At 54.5% G+C, this 25,033-nt stretch overlaps 1 protein-coding gene across 2 annotated transcripts in view; it reads left to right on the top strand.

Annotated features, from left to right (window-relative positions):
- The first annotated feature begins 536 nt into the window (after positions 1 to 536).
- Positions 537 to 25,033, top strand: part of numbl (NUMB like endocytic adaptor protein) — a 283,887-nt gene continuing 259,390 nt past the window's right edge. For both annotated transcript variants that reach the window (XM_072490024.1, XM_072490023.1), the window contains exons 1-2: positions 537 to 1,161; positions 3,243 to 3,340. In XM_072490024.1, coding sequence (XP_072346125.1) covers positions 3,277 to 3,340 — 64 coding nt within the window. In that variant the 5' untranslated portion in view covers positions 537 to 1,161; positions 3,243 to 3,276. The remainder of the gene's footprint in view (positions 1,162 to 3,242; positions 3,341 to 25,033) is intronic.

Here is a 25,033-nt window from a genome sequence, read left to right as displayed (position 1 = left end):
CTCTCTCTCTCTGTATTCTGTATTGCTCCTGTATCTCTCTCTCTCTCTGTATTCTGTATTGCTCCTGTATCTCTCTCTCTCTCTCTATTGCTCCTGTATCTCCCTCTCTCTCTCTCTCTATTGCTCCTGTATCTCTCCCTCTCTCTCTCTGTATTGCTCCTGTATCTCTCTCTCTCTGTATTGCTCCTGTATCTCTCTCTCTCTCTCTCTGTATTGCTCCTGTATCCCTCTCTCTCTCTCTGTGTTGCTCCTGTATCTCTCTCTCTCTGTATTGCTCCTGTATCTCTCTCTCTCTCTCTGTATTGCTCCTGTATCTCTCTCTCTCTCTTTATTGCTCCTGTATCTCTCTCTCTCTGTATTGCTCCTGTATCTCTCTCTCTCTCTCTGTATTGCTCCTGTATCTCTCTCTCTCTCTGTATTGCTCCTGTATCTCTCTCTCTCTCTCTCCATTGCTCCTGTATATCTCTCTCTCTCTCTCTCTCTCCATTGCTCCTGTATCTCTCTCTCTCTGTGTATTGCTCCTGTATCTCTCTCTCTCTGTATTGCTCCTGTATCTCTCTCTCTCTCTGTATTGCTCCTGTATCTCTCTCTCTCTCTCTCTGTATTGCTCCTGTATCTCTCTCTCTCTCTCTCTCCATTGCGCCTGTATCTCTCTCTCTCTCTCCATTGCTCATGTATCTCTCTCTCTCTCTCTCTCTGTATTGCTCCTGTATCTCTCTCTCTCTCTCTCCCTGCTCTGATCTGTTGCATCCCTCAGGACATGCTCCATTTGCTGCGACATCAGACGGGTTTCGTGTTAGTGCACAGAGCCCGCTTGGCGTTGCTCGCCCGAGCCCCGGCGACGGTGAGAACCGAGAGCAGGGGGGGGGGGGCGGTGGGGGAGGCTCGCCAACGCTGGACCAGCTGCAGCAGCAGCCAGCCCGGTGCAGTTGCTAAGCAACCTGACGTCAGGTCCCCTAGAAATAAATGCTCCCTCTGGATCCCACGGTGAAGGACTCCCCCTCCTTCCCCACGCCCCCCCCCCTCTCGAATCGTCAGCTGAGAGTTGCCATCCACCAAACCCCACGTGGAGCTGCTTACCGAGCTGCCTCTCAGCTTTCGCCAAGCTGTGTCTACCAGAAAAACCCGTGACCTTCACCACACACACACGCACGCCGACCGGTAAAACAGTTCTGATTTAAGCTGCGTCGCCTGAGGGGGGAGTTGGGAGGGTGGAGGGCGGAACGTTTCAGGTAGAGGGGGTGGGGGGAGTTGTTTGGCGCCGAGAAATATTTTGCAAACAAAAAGGCTTTGCATTGAATGTTATATATATGAGTGTGTGTGTGTGTCTGTGCTAGATTTTATGAATGTGTTTGAGAGACTTTGCCTGTCTGTGTCCGAGCCAGAAGGACGAGGCATCTTAAACCCTTGATGTAGCATCATTTTAATAAAAAATTTAATATGAATAATTATAAGCTCAAGGGCTACTGCTTATTAATGTTTCCGCATTCCTTTTAACGCGTTGAATTTGATTTATTTTATAATCCGAATGATTTCAGAGGGGAAAGGTGTCTTCAGACTGAAAGTTCCCCCCCCCCCCCCAACAAACTCTCCATCATCAAGGGATTCCCTGTCTGCGTGGGTTTCACCCCCGCAACCCAAAAAGGTGCGCACGTTAGCTGGATTGGCCACGCTAAAGTGCCCCTCAATTGGGGAAAAAAAAAGAATTGGGTACTCTAAATTTAATTTTAAAATATCAAGGGATTTCCTCGCATTGTTTCTGGGTCTGTCATGGACTAATTACTGGAGATTGAGAGCAAATGGTTCGTCAGCAACTCCCAAGTGTTGTATTGTGATTAACGGGGAGGTTTCGAAAGCAAATGGGCCTGACCGCGACTGGCTGTTTGTGTTTCTGTTCTCTGTTAAATTCAGAAGCTGTGATGGGGCCTGGTTCAGAGTGTGACATGGCAATCGGTCTCGGACAGCGGTTTCACTAATGTACCTGCAATGCCCCTTGTAACCCCCCCCCCCCCAGTTCAATGTGGAGATGAAGGGCAACAACTTAAAGCGAGGAGCTCGCAATCTAAAGCAGGAGTTCAATAACGAATGGGAGCCTTGAAGCCCAGGGCGATGCTTAATTAATCAGACAGTTGGGGGGCGATTCTCCTAGCCCCGCGGTGGGCCGGAGAGTCGCCGCAACTGCGCCACGACGCGATTCTCCGAGACGCAGAGAATGGCCGCCATTTGCGGCGGCGGTTTAGCACGGCCATGGGCCGCTGGAATCGGCGGGGCCGCCGATTCTCTGGCCCGGATGGGCCGAGCGGCCGCGCGGATACGACAGAGTCCCGCCGGCGCCGTTCACCCCTGGTCGCTGCCGGCGGGAACTCTTAAGAGAATGGTCGGGGGGGGGGGGGGGCGGCCTGTGTGGGGGGGGTGGGGGGGGTCGGAGGGGGGCCTCCGATGGGGTCTGGCCCGCGATCGGGGCCCACCGATCGGCGGGCCGGCCTCTCCACCCCCCGGGCCTACTTTCTGGCACGGTCGGCCCCTGAACACCGACGCCATGTTGAGTCGGGGCCAGCGTGCTGAAGAAGTCCCCCGCCCATGCGTGGGTTGGCGCGGGCTGGAGCGGCGTGAACCGCTCCAGCGCCGTGCTGGCCCCCTGTGGGGGCAGAATCGGTCGTACCTGGGCCCCGTTCACGCCGTCGTGAAACGCGACGGTGTTCACACGACGCGAACACTTGGGCTCCATATTGGAGAATCGCCCCCTTGCCTTCTGCTGGCAGAAGCTGGTTTCATTCCACATTTGCCATCTTCCCAAATCACGGGAGTCGGAGAATTAGTAACTTAAACACCACCTTCAGATCTGGTATTCTGTGAAAAGCTATGAGGCTGGAAGGGCTAAGTGAAAATATCAGAACTGGGAATGTTGGATTTCTTTTGTTAGGTAAGGGTAATTAAGGGTTATAGCATCAAGGCAGGTAGATGGAGTTAAGATACAGGTCTGCCAGGGTTCCATTGAATGAGGGAATGTGTTCGAAGGGCTGAATGGCCTGATGTTCCTACCTGCCCGGAGTACTAGACCCAGACTTGGCAATGCTTTATACATCATCTACAGGAAGCGGTGTTTTGTAAGCTGCTGAAAACTTTGTTGGGGGTGGGGGGGTCATCGCGGGGTGCGGGGGGGGGTTGTAGTAGGTTCACTGTTACAGTTCTGGCTTGGAACCCTGTGTTCCCAGTGCTGACCCTTGGCCCTGGTCTTTCAGGTGAAGCCTGCAGACGTCCACGCTGACCATCGACATGTCCAGAGAACATCGGGAGGCGAGAGCCAGCGGAACTGACCTCCGTTCTTCCAGGGTCACTTGTAAGTTCGCCGTGCAGTGAGTGTGAGAGAGGGAAAGGGTCACAGCTCACGCTTGTGAACACACTTGCAGCTCATTCAAACTGGGGTACGTTGCCACAGACACTGACGCACCAGGTTATATTACTGCAGACACTGACTCTCACTGGGGTACGTTGCCACAGACACTCTCACTACGTTATATTACCGTGTGGGGCGGCACGGTAATAATCTTTATTAGTGTCACAAGTAGGCTTACATTAACACTGCAATGAAGTTACTGTGAAAATCCCCTAGTCGCCACATTCCGGCGCCTGTTCGGGTACACAGAGGGAGAATTCAGAATGTCCAATTCACCGTACAAGCACGTCTTTCGGGACTTGTGGGAGGAAACCGGAGCACCCGGAGGAAACCCACGCAGACACGGGGAGAACGTGCAGACTCCGAGCCGGGAATCGAACCTGGGTCCCTGGAGCTGTGAAGCAACAGTGCTAACCACTGCGCTACCGTGCCGCCCTCGCAGTGGTTAGTATTGCTACCTCACGACGGTGTGGACCCGCGTTCGGCCCCGGTCACTGTCCGTATGGAGTTTGCACATTCTCCCCGTATTTGCGTGGGTTTCGCCCCCACAACCTAAAAGATGTGCAGGGCAGGTGGATTGGACAGGCTAAAATTGCCCCTTAATTCGAAAAAACAAATTGGGTATTCTTAAATTTACAATGATGTGGAGATGCCGGCGTTGGACTGGGGTGAGCACAGTACGAAGTCTTACAACACCAGGTTAAAGTCCAACAGGTTTGTTTCGATGTCACTAGCTTTCGGAGCGCTGCTCCTCCCTCAATTTACAAAAAAAGGATGGGATCAGCCATGATGGCATTACAGTGGAGCAGACTCGAGAGGCTAAATTGCCGACTCCTCCTAGTTGGGGCTGTTTAGCACAGGGCTAAATCACTGGCTTTGAAAGCAGACCAAGGCAGGCCAGCAGCACGGTTCAATTCCCGTATCAGCCTCCCCGAACAGGCGCCGGAATGTGGCGACTAGGGGCTTTTCACAGTAACTTCATTTGAAGCCGACTTGTGACAATAAGCGATTTTCATTTTTTCATTTCATTTCATTTCATTTCATGTGCTGTAAGAAAGAACTATTCTGCCTGATTCCACTTTCCAACTCTTGATCTAAATCCCTGTGGGGAACTGTACCTCAAACACAAATCTGGAGCTTTTGATTAATAATGGGATCAGGGGTTATGGGAAGAAGGCAGGAGAGTGGGGGGTGAGGAATATATCAGTCATGATTGAATGTTCGGGCAGCACGGTGGCGCAGTGGTTAGCACTGCTGCCTCACGGTGCCGAGGACCCGGGTTCGATCCCGGCTCTGGGTCACTGACCGTGTGGAGTTTGCACATTATCCCCGTGTCTGCGTGGGTCTCACCCCCACAGCCCAAAGATGTGCAGAGTAGGTGGATTGGCCACGCTAAATTGGCTCTTAATTCCAAAAAATGAATTGGGTACACTTAAACTTTAAAAAAAATAATTGAAAGGCGGAGCACACACGATGGGGCGAATGGCCTTATTCTGACCCCATAGCTTATGGTCTTATGGACTTTTGCTGCGGTACGTTACCACAGACACTCTCACTGGGGTGGGTTACCACAGACACTGACCCTCACTGGGGTGGGTTATCACAGACACTGACCCTCACTGGGGGGGGTTATTACAGCCACTGACTCTCACTGGGGTGGGTTATCACAGACACTGACCCTCACTGGGGGGGGGGTTATCACAGACACTGACCCTCACTGGGTGGTTTATCACAGACACTGACACTCACTGGGGCGGGTTATCACAGACACTGACCCTCACTGGGGTGGGTTATCACAGACACTGACCCTCACTGGGGTGGGTTATCAGACACTGACCCTCACTGGGGTGGGTTATCAGACACTGACTCTCACTGGGGTGGGTTATCACAGACACTGACTCTCACTGGGGTGGGTTATCACAGACACTGACCCTCACTGGGGTGGGTTATCAGACACTAACCCTCACTGGGGGGGTTATCACAGACACTGACTCTCACTGGGGTGGGTTGTCACAGACACTGACCCTCACTGGGGTGGGTTATCACAGACACTGACCCTCACTGGGGTGGGTTGTCACAGACACTGACCCTCACTGGGGTGGGTTATCACAGACTCTGACCCTCACTGAGGTGGGTTATCAGAGACACTGACCCTCACTGGGGTGGGTTATCACAGACACTGACCCTCACTGGGATGGGTTATCAGAGACACTGACCCTCACTGGGGTGGGTTATCACAGATATGACCCTCACTGGGGTGGGTTATCAGAGACACTGACCCTCACTGGGGTGGGGTATCAGGCACTGACTCTCACTGGGGTGGGTGATCACAGACACTGACCCTCACTGGGGTGGGTTATCACAGACACTGACCCTCACTGGGGTGGGTTATCAGACACTGACTCTCACTGGGTTGGGTTATCACAGACACTGACCCTCACTGGGGTGGCTTATCACAGACACTGACTCTCACTGGGGTGGGTTTTCAGACACTGACCCTCACTGGGGTGGGTTATCACAGACACTGACTCTCACTGGGGTGGGTTATCACAGACACTGACCCTCACTGGGGTGGGTTATCAGACACTGACCCTCACTGGGGTGGGTTATCACAGACACTGACCCTCACTGGGGTGGGTTATCATAGACACTGACCCTCACTGGGGTGGGTTATCAGACACTGACTCTCACTGGGGTGGGTTATCACAGACACTGACCCTCACTGGGGTGGGTTATCAGACACTGACCCTCACTGGGGTGGGTTATCACAGACACTGACCCTCACTGGGGTGGGTTATCAGACACTGACCCTCACTGGGGTGGGTTATCACAGACACTGACCCTCACTGGGGTGGGTTATCAGACACTGACTCTCACTGGGGTGGGTTATCACAGACACTGACTCTCACTGGGGTGGGTTATCACTGACACTGACCCTCACTGGGGTGGGTTATCACAGACATTGACCCTCACTGGGGTGGGTTATCAGACACTGACTCTCACTGGGGTGGGTTATCACAGACACTGACCCTCACTGGGGTGGGTTATCACAGACACTGACTCACTGGTGTGGGTTATCAGACACTGACTCTCACTGGGGTGGGTTATCACAGACACTGACTCTCACTGGGGTGGGTTATTAGACACGGACTCTCACTGGGGTGGGTTGTCACAGACACTGACTCTCACTGGGGTGGTGTAATCAGGCACTGACTCTCACTGGGGTGGGTGATCACAGACACTGACCCTCACTGGGGTGGGTTATCACAGACACTGACCCTCACTGGGGTGGGTTATCACAGACACTGACCCTCACTGGGGTGGGTTATCACAGACACTGACCCTCACTGGGGTGGGTTATCAGACACTGACTCTCACTGGGTTGGGTTATCACAGACACTGACCCTCACTGGGGTGGGTTATCACAGACACTGACCCTCACTGGGGTGGGTTATCAGAAACTGGCTCTCACTGGGGTGGCTTATCACAGACACTGACTCTCACTGGGGTGGGTTATCAGACACTGACCCTCACTGGGGTGGGTTATCACAGACACTGACCCTCACTGGGGTGGGTTATCACAGACACTGACGCTCACTGGGGTGGGTTATCAGACACTGACTCTCACTGGGGAGGGTTATCACAGACACTGACTCTCACTGGGGTGGGTTATCACTGACACTGACCCTCACTGGGGTGGGTTATCACAGACATTGACCCTCACTGGGGTGGGTTATCAGACACTGACTCTCACTGGGTTGGGTTATCACAGACACTGACCCTCACTGGGGTGGGTTATCACAGACACTGACTCTCACTGGGTTGGGTTATCACAGACACTGACTCACTGGTGTGGGTTATCAGACACTGACTCTCACTGGGGTGGGTTATCACAGACACTGACTCTCACTGGGGTGGGTTATTAGACACGGACTCTCACTGGGGTGGGTTGTCACAGACACTGACTCTCACTGGGGTGGTGTAATCAGGCACTGACTCTCACTGGGGTGGGTGATCACAGACACTGACCCTCACTGGGGTGGGTTATCACAGACACTGACCCTCACTGGGGTGGGTTATCACAGACACTGACCCTCACTGGGGTGGGTTATCACAGACACTGACCCTCACTGGGGTGGGTTATCAGACACTGACTCTCACTGGGTTGGGTTATCACAGACACTGACCCTCACTGGGGTGGGTTATCACAGACACTGACCCTCACTGGGGTGGGTTATCAGAAACTGGCTCTCACTGGGGTGGCTTATCATAGACACTGACTCTCACTGGGGTGGGTTATCAGACACTGACCCTCACTGGGGTGGGTTATCACAGACACTGACCCTCACTGGGGTGGGTTATCACAGACACTGACCCTCACTGGGGTGGGTTATCAGACAATGACTCTCACTGGGGTGGGTTATCACAGACACTGACTCTCACTGGGGTGGGTTATCAGACACTGACTCTCACTGGGGTGGGTTATCACAGACACTGACCCTCACTGGGGTGGGTTATCACAGACACTGACCCTCACTGGGGTGGGTTATCAGACACTGACCCTCACTGGGGTGGGTTATCACAGACACTGACTCTCACTGGGGTGGGTTATCACAGACACTGACTCTCACTGGGGTGGGTGATCAGACACTGACTCTCACTGGGGTGGGTTATCAGACACTAACTCTCACTGGGGTGGGTTATCACAGACACTGACCCTCACTGGGGTGGGTTATCAGACACTGACTCTCACTGGGGTGGGTTATCACAGACACTGACTCTCACTGGGGTGGGTTATCACAGACACTGACCCTCACTGGGGTGGGTTATCACAGACACTGACTCTCACTGGGGTGGGTTATCAGACACTGACTCTCACTGCGGTGGGTTATCACAGACACTGACCCTCACTGGGTTGGGTTATCACAGACACTGGCTCTCACTGGGGTGGGTTATCAGACACTGACCCTCACTGGGGTGGGTTATCACAGACACTGGCTCTCACTGGGGTGGGTTATCAGACACTGGCTCTCACTGGGGTGGCTTATCACAGACACTGACTCTCACTGGGGTGGGTTATCACAAACACTGGCTCTCACTGGGGTGGGTTATCACAGACACTGGCTCTCACTGGGGTTGGTTATCACAGACACTGACTCTTACTGGAGTGGGTTATCACAGACACTGACCCTCACTGGGGTGGGTTATCACAGACACTGACCCTCACTGGGGTGGGTTATCAGACACTGGCTCTCACTGGGGTGGCTTATCACAGACACTGACTCTCACTGGGGTGGCTTATCACAGACACTGACTCTCACTGGGGTGGGTTATCAGACACTGACCCTCACTGGGGTGGGTTATCACAGACACTGACCCTCACTGGGGTGGGTTATCAGACACTGACTCTCACTGGGGTGGCTTATCACAGACACTGACCCTCACTGGGGTGGGTTATCAGACACTGACTCTCACTGGGTTGGGTTATCACAGACACTGACCCTCACTGGGGTGGGTTATCACAGACATGGCCCTCACTGGGGTGGGTTATCACAGACACTGACCCTCACTGGGGTGGGTTATCACAGACACTGACCCTCGCTGGGGTGGGTTGTCACAGTCACTGACTCTCACTGGGGTGGGTTATCACAGACACTGAGCCTCACTGGGGTGGGTTATCAGACACTGACCCTCACTGGGGTGGCTTATCACAGACACTGACCCTCACTGGGGTGGCTTATCACAGACATGACCCTCACTGGGGTGGGTTATCAGAGACACTGACCCTCACTGGGGTGGGTTATCAGAGACACTGACCCTCACTGGGGTGGGTTATCAGGCACTGACTCTCACTGGGGTGGGTTATCACAGACACTGACCCTCACTGGGGTGGGTTATCACAGACACTGACCCTCACTGGGGTGGGTTATCAGACACTGACCCTCACTGGGTTGGGTTATCACAGACACTGGCTCTCACTGTGGTGGGTTATCAGACACTGACCCTCACTGGGGTGGGTTATCAGAGACACTGACCCTCACTGGGGTGGGGTAATCAGGCACTGACTCTCACTGGGGTGGGTTATCAGACACTGACCCTCACTGGGGTGGGTTATCAGAGACACTGACCCTCACTGGGGTGGGGTAATCAGGCACTGACTCTCACTGGGGTGGGTGATCACAGACACTGACCCTCACTGGGGTGGGTTATCAGACACTGACTCTCACTGGGGTGGGTTATCAGACACTGACCCTCACTGGGGTGGGTTATGACAGACACTGACCCTCACTGGGGTGGGTTATCAGAAACTGGCTCTCACTGGGGTGGCTTATCACAGACACTGACCCTCACTGGGGTGGGTTATCAGACACTGACCCTCACTGGGGTGGGTTATCACAGACACTGACCCTCACTGGGGTGGGTTATCAGACACTGACCCTCACTGGGGTGGGTTATCACAGACACTGACCCTCACTGGGGTGGGTTATCAGACACTGACTCTCACTGGGGTGGGTTATCACAGACACTGACTCTCACTGGGGTGGGTTATCACTGACACTGACCCTCACTGGGGTGGGTTATCACAGACATTGACCCTCACTGGGGTGGGTTATCAGACACTGACTCTCACTGGGGTGGGTTATCACAGACACTGACCCTCACTGGGGTGGGTTATCACAGACACTGACTCACTGGTGTGGGTTATCAGACACTGACTCTCACTGGGGTGGGTTATCACAGACACTGACTCTCACTGGGGTGGGTTATTAGACACGGACTCTCACTGGGGTGGGTTGTCACAGACACTGACTCTCACTGGGGTGGTGTAATCAGGCACTGACTCTCACTGGGGTGGGTGATCACAGACACTGACCCTCACTGGGGTGGGTTATCACAGACACTGACCCTCACTGGGGTGGGTTATCACAGACACTGACCCTCACTGGGGTGGGTTATCACAGACACTGACCCTCACTGGGGTGGGTTATCAGACACTGACTCTCACTGGGTTGGGTTATCACAGACACTGACCCTCACTGGGGTGGGTTATCACAGACACTGACCCTCACTGGGGTGGGTTATCAGAAACTGGCTCTCACTGGGGTGGCTTATCACAGACACTGACTCTCACTGGGGTGGGTTATCAGACACTGACCCTCACTGGGGTGGGTTATCACAGACACGGACCCTCACTGGGGTGGGTTATCACAGACACTGACGCTCACTGGGGTGGGTTATCAGACACTGACTCTCACTGGGGAGGGTTATCACAGACACTGACTCTCACTGGGGTGGGTTATCACTGACACTGACCCTCACTGGGGTGGGTTATCACAGACATTGACCCTCACTGGGGTGGGTTATCAGACACTGACTCTCACTGGGTTGGGTTATCACAGACACTGACCCTCACTGGGGTGGGTTATCACAGACACTGACTCTCACTGTGGTGGGTTATCAGACACTGACTCTCACTGGGTTGGGTTATCACAGACACTGACTCACTGGTGTGGGTTATCAGACACTGACTCTCACTGGGGTGGGTTATCACAGACACTGACTCTCACTGGGGTGGGTTATTAGACACGGACTCTCACTGGGGTGGGTTGTCACAGACACTGACTCTCACTGGGGTGGTGTAATCAGGCACTGACTCTCACTGGGGTGGGTTATCACAGACACTGACCCTCACTGGGGTGGGTTATCACAGACACTGACCCTCACTGGGGTGGGTTATCACAGACACTGACCCTCACTGGGGTGGGTTATCACAGACACTGACCCTCACTGGGGTGGGTTATCAGACACTGACTCTCACTGGGTTGGGTTATCACAGACACTGACCCTCACTGGGGTGGGTTATCACAGACACTGACCCTCACTGGGGTGGGTTATCAGAAACTGGCTCTCACTGGGGTGGCTTATCACAGACACTGACTCTCACTGGGGTGGGTTATCAGACACTGACCCTCACTGGGGTGGGTTATCACAGACACTGACCCTCACTGGGGTGGGTTATCACAGACACTGACCCTCACTGGGGTGGGTTATCAGACAATGACTCTCACTGGGGTGGGTTATCACAGACACTGACTCTCACTGGGGTGGGTTATCAGACACTGACTCTCACTGGGGTGGGTTATCACAGACACTGACCCTCACTGGGGTGGGTTATCACAGACACTGACCCTCACTGGGGTGGGTTATCAGACACTGACCCTCACTGGGGTGGGTTATCACAGACACTGACTCTCACTGGGGTGGGTTATCACAGACACTGACTCTCACTGGGGTGGGTGATCAGACACTGACTCTCACTGGGGTGGGTTATCAGACACTAACTCTCACTGGGGTGGGTTATCACAGACACTGACCCTCACTGGGGTGGGTTATCAGACACTGACTCTCACTGGGGTGGGTTATCACAGACACTGACTCTCACTGGGGTGGGTTATCACAGACACTGACCCTCACTGGGGTGGGTTATCACAGACACTGACTCTCACTGGGGTGGGTTATCAGACACTGACTCTCACTGCGGTGGGTTATCACAGACACTGACCCTCACTGGGTTGGGTTATCACAGACACTGGCTCTCACTGGGGTGGGTTATCAGACACTGACCCTCACTGGGGTGGGTTATCACAGACACTGGCTCTCACTGGGGTGGGTTATCAGACACTGGCTCTCACTGGGGTGGCTTATCACAGACACTGACTCTCACTGGGGTGGGTTATCACAAACACTGGCTCTCACTGGGGTGGGTTATCACAGACACTGGCTCTCACTGGGGTTGGTTATCACAGACACTGACTCTTACTGGAGTGGGTTATCACAGACACTGACCCTCACTGGGGTGGGTTATCACAGACACTGACCCTCACTGGGGTGGGTTATCAGACACTGGCTCTCACTGGGGTGGCTTATCACAGACACTGACTCTCACTGGGGTGGCTTATCACAGACACTGACTCTCACTGGGGTGGGTTATCAGACACTGACCCTCACTGGGGTGGGTTATCACAGACACTGACCCTCACTGGGGTGGGTTATCAGACACTGACTCTCACTGGGGTGGCTTATCACAGACACTGACCCTCACTGGGGTGGGTTATCAGACACTGACTCTCACTGGGTTGGGTTATCACAGACACTGACCCTCACTGGGGTGGGTTATCACAGACATGGCCCTCACTGGGGTGGGTTATCACAGACACTGACCCTCACTGGGGTGGGTTATCACAGACACTGACCCTCGCTGGGGTGGGTTGTCACAGTCACTGACTCTCACTGGGGTGGGTTATCACAGACACTGAGCCTCACTGGGGTGGGTTATCAGACACTGACCCTCACTGGGGTGGCTTATCACAGACACTGACCCTAACTGGGGTGGCTTATCACAGACATGACCCTCACTGGGGTGGGTTATCAGAGACACTGACCCTCACTGGGGTGGGTTATCAGAGACACTGACCCTCACTGGGGTGGGTTATCAGGCACTGACTCTCACTGGGGTGGGTTATCACAGACACTGACCCTCACTGGGGTGGGTTATCACAGACACTGACCCTCACTGGGGTGGGTTATCAGACACTGACCCTCACTGGGTTGGGTTATCACAGACACTGGCTCTCACTGTGGTGGGTTATCAGACACTGACCCTCACTGGGGTGGGTTATCAGAGACACTGACCCTCACTGGGGTGGGGTAATCAGGCACTGACTCTCACTGGGGTGGGTTATCAGACACTGACCCTCACTGGGGTGGGTTATCAGAGACACTGACCCTCACTGGGGTGGGGTAATCAGGCACTGACTCTCACTGGGGTGGGTGATCACAGACACTGACCCTCACTGGGGTGGGTTATCAGACACTGACTCTCACTGGGGTGGGTTATCAGACACTGACCCTCACTGGGGTGGGTTATGACAGACACTGACCCTCACTGGGGTGGGTTATCAGAAACTGGCTCTCACTGGGGTGGCTTATCACAGACACTGACCCTCACTGGGGTGGGTTATCAGACACTGACCCTCACTGGGGTGGGTTATCACAGACACTGACCCTCACTGGGGTGGGTTATCAGAAACTGGCTCTCACTGGGGTGGCTTATCACAGACACTGAGTCTCACTGGGGTGGGTTATCAGACACTGACCCTCACTGGGGTGGGTTATCACAGACACTGACCCTCACTGGGATGGGTTATCACAGACACTGACCCTCACTGGGGTGGGTTATCAGACACTGACTCTCACTGGGGTGGGTTATCACAGACACTGACTCTCACTGGGGTGGGTTATCACTGACACTGACCCTCACTGGGGTGGGTTATCACAGACATTGACCCTCACTGGGGTGGGTTATCAGACACTGACTCTCACTGGGTTGGGTTATCACAGACACTGACCCTCACTGGGGTGGGTTATCACAGACACTGACTCTCACTGTGGTGGGTTATCAGACACTGACTCTCACTGGGTTGGGTTATCACAGACACTGACTCACTGGTGTGGGTTATCAGACACTGACTCTCACTGGGGTGGGTTATCACAGACAGTGACTCTCACTGGGGTGGGTTATTAGACACGGACTCTCACTGGGGTGGGTTGTCACAGACACTGACTCTCACTGGGGTGGTGTAATCAGGCACTGACTCTCACTGGGGTGGGTGATCACAGACACTGACCCTCACTGGGGTGGGTTATCACAGACACTGACCCTCACTGGGGTGGGTTATCACAGACACTGACCCTCACTGGGGTGGGTTATCACAGACACTGACCCTCACTGGGGTGGGTTATCAGACACTGACTCTCACTGGGTTGGGTTATCACAGACACTGACCCTCACTGGGGTGGGTTATCACAGACACTGACCCTCACTGGGGTCGTTATCAGAAACTGGCTCTCACTGGGGTGGCTTATCACAGACACTGACTCTCACTGGGGTGGGTTATCAGACACTGACCCTCACTGGGGTGGGTTATCACAGACACTGACCCTCACTGGGGTGGGTTATCACAGACACTGACCCTCACTGGGGTGGGTTATCAGACACTGACTCTCACTGGGGTGGGTTATCACAGACACTGACTCTCACTGGGGTGGGTTATCAGACACTGACTCTCACTGGGGTGGGTTATCACAGACACTGACCCTCACTGGGGTGGGTTATCACAGACACTGACCCTCACTGGGGTGGGTTATCACAGACACTGACCCTCACTGGGGTGGGTTATCACAGACACTGACCCTCACTGGGGTGGGTTATCAGACACTGACCCTCACTGGGGTGGGTTATCACAGACACTGACTCTCACTGGGGTGGGTTATCACAGACACTGACTCTCACTGGGGTGGGTGATCAGACACTGACTCTCACGGGTGGGTTATCAGACACTAACTCTCACTGGGGTGGGTTATCACAGACACTGACCCTCACTGGGGTGGGTTATCAGACACTGACTCTCACTGGGGTGGGTTATCACAGACACTGACTCTCACTGGGGTGGGTTATCACAGACACTGACCCTCACTGGGGTGGGTTATCACAGACATTGACTCTCACTGGGGTGGGTTATCAGACACTGACTCTCACTGCGGTGGGTTATCACAGACACTGACCCTCACTGGGTTGGGTTATTACAGACACTGGCTCTCACTGGGGTGGGTTATCAGACACTGACCCTCACTGGGGTGGGTTATCACAGACACTGGCTCTCACTGGGGTGGGTTATCAGACACTGACTCGCACTGGGGTGGGTTATCACAGACACTGACCCTCACTGGGGTGGGTTATCAGACACTGACTCTCACTGGGGTGGGTTATCAGACACTGGCTCTCATTGGGGTGGCTTATCACAGACACCGACTCTCACTGGGGTGGGTTATCACAAACACTGGCTCTCACTTGGGTGGGTTATCACAGACACTGGCTCTCACTGGGGTTGGTTATCACAGACACTGACTCTTACTGGAGTGGGTTATCACAGACACTGACCCTCACTGGGGTGGGTTATCACAGACACTGACCCTCACTGGGGTGGGTTATCAGACACTGGCTCTCACTGGGGTGGCTTATCACAGACACTGACTCTCACTGGGGTGGCTTATCACAGACACTGACTCTCACTGGGGTGGGTTATCAGACACTGACCCTCACTGGGGTGGGTTATCACGGACACTGACCCTCACTGGGGTGGGTTATCAGACACTGACTCTCACTGGGGTGGCTTATCACAGACACTGACCCTCACTGGGGTGGGTTATCAGACACTGACTCTCACTGGGTTGGGTTATCACAGACACTGACCCTCACTGGGGTGGGTTATCACAGACATGGCCCTCACTGGGGTGGGTTATCACAGACATGACCCTCACTGGGGTGGGTTATCACAGACACTGACCCTCACTGGGGTGGGTTATCACAGACACTGACCCTCGCTGGGGTGGGTTGTCACAGTCACTGACTCTCACTGGGGTGGGTTATCACAGACACTGAGCCTCACTGGGGTGGGTTATCAGACACTGACCCTCACTGGGGTGGCTTATCACAGACACTGACCCTCACTGGGGTGGGTTATCACAGACATGACCCTCACTGGGGTGGGTTATCAGAGACACTGACCCTCACTGGGGTGGGTTATCAGAGACACTGACTCTCACTGGGGTGGGTTATCACAGACACTGACCCTCACTGGGGTGGGTTATCACAGACACTGACCCTCACTGGGGTGGGTTATCAGACACTGACCCTCACTGGGTTGGGTTATCACAGACACTGGCTCTCACTGTGGTGGGTTATCAGACACTGACCCTCACTGGGGTGGGTTATCAGAGACACTGACCCTCACTGGGGTGGGGTAATCAGGCACTGACTCTCACTGGGGTGGGTTATCAGACACTGACCCTCACTGGGGTGGGTTATCAGAGACACTGACCCTCACTGGGGTGGGGTAATCAGGCACTGACTCTCACTGGGGTGGGTGATCACAGACACTGACCCTCACTGGGGTGGGTTATCAGACACTGGCTCTCACTGGGGTGGCTTATCACAGACACTGACTCTCACTGGGGCGGGTTATCAGACACTGACCCTCACTGGGGTGGGTTATCACAGACACTGACCCTCACTGGGGTGGGTTATCAGACACTGACCCTCACTGGGGTGGGTTATCACAGACACTGACCCTCCCTGGGGTGGGTTATCAGACACTGACTCTCACTGGGGTGGGTTATCACAGACACTGACCCTCACTGGGGTGGGTTATCAGACACTGACTCTCACTGGGGTGGGTTATCACAGACACTGATCTCACTGGGGTGGGTTATCAGACACTGACTCTCACTGGGGTGGGTTATCACAGACACTGACCCTCACTGGGGTGGGTTATCAGACACTGACTCTCACTGGGGTGGGTTATCAGAGACACTGACCCTCACTGGGGTGGGGTAATCAGGCACTGACTCTCACTGGGGTGGGTTATCAGACACTGACCCTCACTGGGGTGGGTTATCAGAGACACTGACCCTCACTGAGGTGGGGTAATCAGGCACTGACTCTCACTGGGGTGGGTGATCACAGACACTGACCCTCACTGGGGTGGGTTATCAGACACTAACCCTCACTGGGGGGGTTATCACAGACACTGACTCTCACTGGGGTGGGTTGTCACAGACACTGACCCTCACTGGGGTGGGTTATCACAGACACTGACCCTCACTGGGGTGGGTTGTCACAGACACTGACCCTCACTGGGGTGGGTTATCACAGACTCTGACCCTCACTGAGGTGGGTTATCAGAGACACTGACCCTCACTGGGGTGGGTTATCACAGACACTGACCCTCACTGGGATGGGTTATCAGAGACACTGACCCTCACTGGGGTGGGTTATCACAGATATGACCCTCACTGGGGTGGGTTATCAGAGACACTGACCCTCACTGGGGTGGGGTATCAGGCACTGACTCTCACTGGGGTGGGTGATCACAGACACTGACCCTCACTGGGGTGGGTTATCACAGACACTGACCCTCACTGGGGTGGGTTATCAGACACTGACTCTCACTGGGTTGGGTTATCACAGACACTGACCCTCACTGGGGTGGCTTATCACAGACACTGACTCTCACTGGGGTGGGTTTTCAGACACTGACCCTCACTGGGGTGGGTTATCACAGACACTGACTCTCACTGGGGTGGGTTATCACAGACACTGACCCTCACTGGGGTGGGTTATCAGACACTGACCCTCACTGGGGTGGGTTATCACAGACACTGACCCTCACTGGGGTGGGTTATCATAGACACTGACCCTCACTGGGGTGGGTTATCAGACACTGACTCTCACTGGGGTGGGTTATCACAGACACTGACCCTCACTGGGGTGGGTTATCAGACACTGACCCTCACTGGGGTGGGTTATCACAGACACTGACCCTCACTGGGGTGGGTTATCAGACACTGACCCTCACTGGGGTGGGTTATCACAGACACTGACCCTCACTGGGGTGGGTTATCAGACACTGACTCTCACTGGGGTGGGTTATCACAGACACTGACTCTCACTGGGGTGGGTTATCACTGACACTGACCCTCACTGGGGTGGGTTATCACAGACATTGACCCTCACTGGGGTGGGTTATCAGACACTGACTCTCACTGGGGTGGGTTATCACAGACACTGACCCTCACTGGGGTGGGTTATCACAGACACTGACTCACTGGTGTTGGTTATCAGACACTGACTCTCACTGGGGTGGGTTATCACAGACACTGACTCTCACTGGGGTGGGTTATTAGACACGGACTCTCACTGGGGTGGGTTGTCACAGACACTGACTCTCACTGGGGTGGTGTAATCAGGCACTGACTCTCACTGGGGTGGGTGATCACAGACACTGACCCTCACTGGGGTGGGTTATCACAGACACTGACCCTCACTGGGGTGGGTTATCACAGACACTGACCCTCACTGGGGTGGGTTATCACAGACACTGACCCTCACTGGGGTGGGTTATCAGACACTGACTCTCACTGGGTTGGGTTATCACAGACACTGACCCTCACTGGGGTGGGTTATCACAGACACTGACCCTCACTGGGGTGGGTTATCAGAAACTGGCTCTCACTGGGGTGGCTTATCACAGACACTGACTCTCACTGGGGTGGGTTATCAGACACTGACCCTCACTGGGGTGGGTTATCACAGACACTGACCCTCACTGGGGTGGGTTATCACAGACACTGACGCTCACTGGGGTGGGTTATCAGACACTGACTCTCACTGGGGAGGGTTATCACAGACACTGACTCTCACTGGGGTGGGTTATCACTGACACTGACCCTCACTGGGGTGGGTTATCACAGACATTGACCCTCACTAGGGTGGGTTATCAGACACTGACTCTCACTGGGTTGGGTTATCACAGACACTGACCCTCACTGGGGTGGGTTATCACAGACACTGACTCTCACTGTGGTGGGTTATCAGACACTGACTCTCACTGGGTTGGGTTATCACAGACACTGACTCACTGGTGTGGGTTATCAGACACTGACTCTCACTGGGGTGGGTTATCACAGACACTGACTCTCACTGGGGTGGGTTATTAGACACGGACTCTCACTGGGGTGGGTTGTCACAGACACTGACTCTCACTGGGGTGGTGTAATCAGGCACTGACTCTCACTGGGGTGGGTGATCACAGACACTGACCCTCACTGGGGTGGGTTATCACAGACACTGACCCTCACTGGGGTGGGTTATCACAGACACTGACCCTCACTGGGGTGGGTTATCACAGACACTGACCCTCACTGGGGTGGGTTATCAGACACTGACTCTCACTGGGTTGGGTTATCACAGACACTGACCCTCACTGGGGTGGGTTATCACAGACACTGACCCTCACTGGGGTGGGTTATCAGAAACTGGCTCTCACTGGGGTGGCTTATCACAGACACTGACTCTCACTGGGGTGGGTTATCAGACACTGACCCTCACTGGGGTGGGTTATCACAGACACTGACCCTCACTGGGGTGGGTTATCACAGACACTGACCCTCACTGGGGTGGGTTATCAGACAATGACTCTCACTGGGGTGGGTTATCACAGACACTGAATCTCACTGGGGTGGGTTATCAGACACTGACTCTCACTGGGGTGGGTTATCACAGACACTGACCCTCACTGGGGTGGGTTATCACAGACACTGACCCTCACTGGGGTGGGTTATCAGACACTGACCCTCACTGGGGTGGGTTATCACAGACACTGACTCTCACTGGGGTGGGTTATCACAGACACTGACTCTCACTGGGGTGGGTGATCAGACACTGACTCTCACTGGGGTGGGTTATCAGACACTAACTCTCACTGGGGTGGGTTATCACAGACACTGACCCTCACTGGGGTGGGTTATCAGACACTGACTCTCACTGGGGTGGGTTATCACAGACACTGACTCTCACTGGGGTGGGTTATCACAGACACTGACCCTCACTGGGGTGGGTTATCACAGACACTGACTCTCACTGGGGTGGGTTATCAGACACTGACTCTCACTGCGGTGGGTTATCACAGACACTGACCCTCACTGGGTTGGGTTATCACAGACACTGGCTCTCACTGGGGTGGGTTATCAGACACTGACCCTCACTGGGGTGGGTTATCACAGACACTGGCTCTCACTGGGGTGGGTTATCAGACACTGGCTCTCACTGGGGTGGCTTATCACAGACACTGACTCTCACTGGGGTGGGTTATCACAAACACTGGCTCTCACTGGGGTGGGTTATCACAGACACTGGCTCTCACTGGGGTTGGTTATCACAGACACTGACTCTTACTGGAGTGGGTTATCACAGACACTGACCCTCACTGGGGTGGGTTATCACAGACACTGACCCTCACTGGGGTGGGTTATCAGACACTGGCTCTCACTGGGGTGGCTTATCACAGACACTGACTCTCACTGGGGTGGCTTATCACAGACACTGACTCTCACTGGGGTGGGTTATCAGGCACTGACCCTCACTGGGGTGGGTTATCACAGACACTGACCCTCACTGGGGTGGGTTATCAGACACTGACTCTCACTGGGGTGGCTTATCACAGACACTGACCCTCACTGGGGTGGGTTATCAGACACTGACTCTCACTGGGTTGGGTTATCACAGACACTGACCCTCACTGGGGTGGGTTATCACAGACATGGCCCTCACTGGGGTGGGTTATCACAGACACTGACCCTCACTGGGGTGGGTTATCACAGACACTGACCCTCGCTGGGGTGGGTTGTCACAGTCACTGACTCTCACTGGGGTGGGTTATCACAGACACTGAGCCTCACTGGGGTGGGTTATCAGACACTGACCCTCACTGGGGTGGCTTATCACAGACACTGACCCTAACTGGGGTGGCTTATCACAGACATGACCCTCACTGGGGTGGGTTATCAGAGACACTGACCCTCACTGGGGTGGGTTATCAGAGACACTGACCCTCACTGGGGTGGGTTATCAGGCACTGACTCTCACTGGGGTGGGTTATCACAGACACTGACCCTCACTGGGGTGGGTTATCACAGACACTGACCCTCACTGGGGTGGGTTATCAGACACTGACCCTCACTGGGTTGGGTTATCACAGACACTGGCTCTCACTGTGGTGGGTTATCAGACACTGACCCTCACTGGGGTGGGTTATCAGAGACACTGACCCTCACTGGGGTGGGGTAATCAGGCACTGACTCTCACTGGGGTGGGTTATCAGACACTGACCCTCACTGGGGTGGGTTATCAGAGACACTGACCCTCACTGGGGTGGGGTAATCAGGCACTGACTCTCACTGGGGTGGGTGATCACAGACACTGACCCTCACTGGGGTGGGTTATCAGACACTGACTCTCACTGGGGTGGGTTATCAGACACTGACCCTCACTGGGGTGGGTTATGACAGACACTGACCCTCACTGGGGTGGGTTATCAGAAACTGGCTCTCACTGGGGTGGCTTATCACAGACACTGACCCTCACTGGGGTGGGTTATCAGACACTGACCCTCACTGGGGTGGGTTATCACAGACACTGACCCTCACTGGGGTGGGTTATCAGACACTGACCCTCACTGGGGTGGGTTATCACAGACACTGACCCTCACTGGGGTGGGTTATCAGACACTGACTCTCACTGGGGTGGGTTATCACAGACACTGACTCTCACTGGGGTGGGTTATCACTGACACTGACCCTCACTGGGGTGGGTTATCACAGACATTGACCCTCACTGGGGTGGGTTATCAGACACTGACTCTCACTGGGTTGGGTTATCACAGACACTGACCCTCACTGGGGTGGGTTATCACAGACACTGACTCACTGGTGTGGGTTATCAGACACTGACTCTCACTGGGGTGGGTTATCACAGACACTGACTCTCACTGGGGTGGGTTATTAGACACGGACTCTCACTGGGGTGGGTTGTCACAGACACTGACTCTCACTGGGGTGGTGTAATCAGGCACTGACTCTCACTGGGGTGGGTTATCACAGACACTGACCCTCACTGGGGTGGGTTATCAGACACTGACCCTCACTGGGGTGGGTTATCACAGACACTGACCCTCACTGGGGTGGGTTATCACAGACACTGACCCTCACTGGGGTGGGTTATCAGACACTGACTCTCACTGGGTTGGGTTATCACAGACACTGACCCTCACTGGGGTGGGTTATCACAGACACTGACCCTCACTGGGGTGGGTTATCAGAAACTGGCTCTCACTGGGGTGGCTTATCACAGACACTGACTCTCACTGGGGTGGGTTATCAGACACTGACCCTCACTGGGGTGGGTTATCACAGACACGGACCCTCACTGGGGTGGGTTATCACAGACACTGACGCTCACTGGGGTGGGTTATCAGACACTGACTCTCACTGGGGAGGGTTATCACAGACACTGACCCTCACTGGGGTGGGTTATCAGACACTGACTCTCACTGGGGTGGGTTATCACAGACACTGACCCTCACTGGGGTGGGTTATCAGACACTGACTCTCACTGGGGTGGGTTATCACAGACACTGACCCTCACTGGGGTGGGTTATCAGACACTGACTCTCACTGGGGTGGGTTATCACAGACACTGACCCTCGCTGGGGTGGGTTGTCACAGTCACTGACTCTCACTGGGGTGGGTTATCAGACACTGACCCTCACTGGGGTGGCTTATCACAGACACTGACCCTCACTGGGGTGGGTTATCACAGACATGACCCTCACTGGGGTGGGTTATCAGAGACACTGACCCTCACTGGGGTGGGTTATCAGAGACACTGACTCTCACTGGGGTGGGTTATCACAGACACTGACCCTCACTGGGGTGGGTTATCACAGACACTGACCCTCACTGGGGTGGGTTATCAGACACTGGCTCTCACTGGGGTGGCTTATCACAGACACCGACTCTCACTGGGGTGGGTTATCACAAACACTGGCTCTCACTTGGGTGGGTTATCACAGACACTGGCTCTCACTGGGGTTGGTTATCACAGACACTGACTCTTACTGGAGTGGGTTATCACAGACACTGACCCTCACTGGGGTGGGTTATCACAGACACTGACCCTCACTGGGGTGGGTTATCAGACACTGGCTCTCACTGGGGTGGCTTATCACAGACACTGACTCTCACTGGGGTGGCTTATCACAGACACTGACTCTCACTGGGGTGGGTTATCAGACACTGACCCTCACTGGGGTGGGTTATCACAGACACTGACCCTCACTGGGGTGGGTTATCAGACACTGACTCTCACTGGGGTGGCTTATCACAGACACTGACCCTCACTGGGGTGGGTTATCAGACACTGACTCTCACTGGGTTGGGTTATCACAGACACTGACCCTCACTGGGGTGGGTTATCACAGACATGGCCCTCACTGGGGTGGGTTATCACAGACATGACCCTCACTGGGGTGGGTTATCACAGACACTGACCCTCACTGGGGTGGGTTATCACAGACACTGACCCTCGCTGGGGTGGGTTGTCACAGTCACTGACTCTCACTGGGGTGGGTTATCACAGACACTGAGCCTCACTGGGGTGGGTTATCAGACACTGACCCTCACTGGGGTGGGTTATCACAGATATGACCCTCACTGGGGTGGGTTATCAGAGACACTGACCCTCACTGGGGTGGGGTATCAGGCACTGACTCTCACTGGGGTGGGTGATCACAGACACTGACTCTCACTGGGGTGGGTTATCACAGACACTGACCCTCACTGGGGTGGGTTATCAGACACTGACTCTCACTGGGTTGGGTTATCACAGACACTGACCCTCACTGGGGTGGCTTATCACAGACACTGACTCTCACTGGGGTGGGTTTTCAGACACTGACCCTCACTGGGGTGGGTTATCACAGACACTGACTCTCACTGGGGTGGGTTATCACAGACACTGACCCTCACTGGGGTGGGTTATCAGACACTGACCCTCACTGGGGTGGGTTATCACAGACACTGACCCTCACTGGGGTGGGTTATCATAGACACTGACCCTCACTGGGGTGGGTTATCAGACACTGACTCTCACTGGGGTGGGTTATCACAGACACTGACCCTCACTGGGGTGGGTTATCAGACACTGACCCTCACTGGGGTGGGTTATCACAGACACTGACCCTCACTGGGGTGGGTTATCAGACACTGACCCTCACTGGGGTGGGTTATCACAGACACTGACCCTCACTGGGGTGGGTTATCAGACACTGACTCTCACTGGGGTGGGTTATCACAGACACTGACTCTCACTGGGGTGGGTTATCACTGACACTGACCCTCACTGGGGTGGGTTATCACAGACATTGACCCTCACTGGGGTGGGTTATCAGACACTGACTCTCACTGGGGTGGGTTATCACAGACACTGACCCTCACTGGGGTGGGTTATCACAGACACTGACTCACTGGTGTTGGTTATCAGACACTGACTCTCACTGGGGTGGGTTATCACAGACACTGACTCTCACTGGGGTGGGTTATTAGACACGGACTCTCACTGGGGTGGGTTGTCACAGACACTGACTCTCACTGGGGTGGTGTAATCAGGCACTGACTCTCACTGGGGTGGGTGATCACAGACACTGACCCTCACTGGGGTGGGTTATCACAGACACTGACCCTCACTGGGGTGGGTTATCACAGACACTGACCCTCACTGGGGTGGGTTATCACAGACACTGACCCTCACTGGGGTGGGTTATCAGACACTGACTCTCACTGGGTTGGGTTATCACAGACACTGACCCTCACTGGGGTGGGTTATCACAGACACTGACCCTCACTGGGGTGGGTTATCAGAAACTGGCTCTCACTGGGGTGGCTTATCACAGACACTGACTCTCACTGGGGTGGGTTATCAGACACTGACCCTCACTGGGGTGGGTTATCACAGACACTGACCCTCACTGGGGTGGGTTATCACAGACACTGACGCTCACTGGGGTGGGTTATCAGACACTGACTCTCACTGGGGAGGGTTATCACAGACACTGACTCTCACTGGGGTGGGTTATCACTGACACTGACCCTCACTGGGGTGGGTTATCACAGACATTGACC

Source organism: Scyliorhinus torazame, chromosome 25, assembly GCF_047496885.1.
Source record: "Scyliorhinus torazame isolate Kashiwa2021f chromosome 25, sScyTor2.1, whole genome shotgun sequence".
Lineage (NCBI taxonomy): Eukaryota > Metazoa > Chordata > Chondrichthyes > Carcharhiniformes > Scyliorhinidae > Scyliorhinus > Scyliorhinus torazame.
Note: the sequence above shows the minus strand (reverse complement) of the source record. Positions and strands in the feature narration are given on the sequence as shown.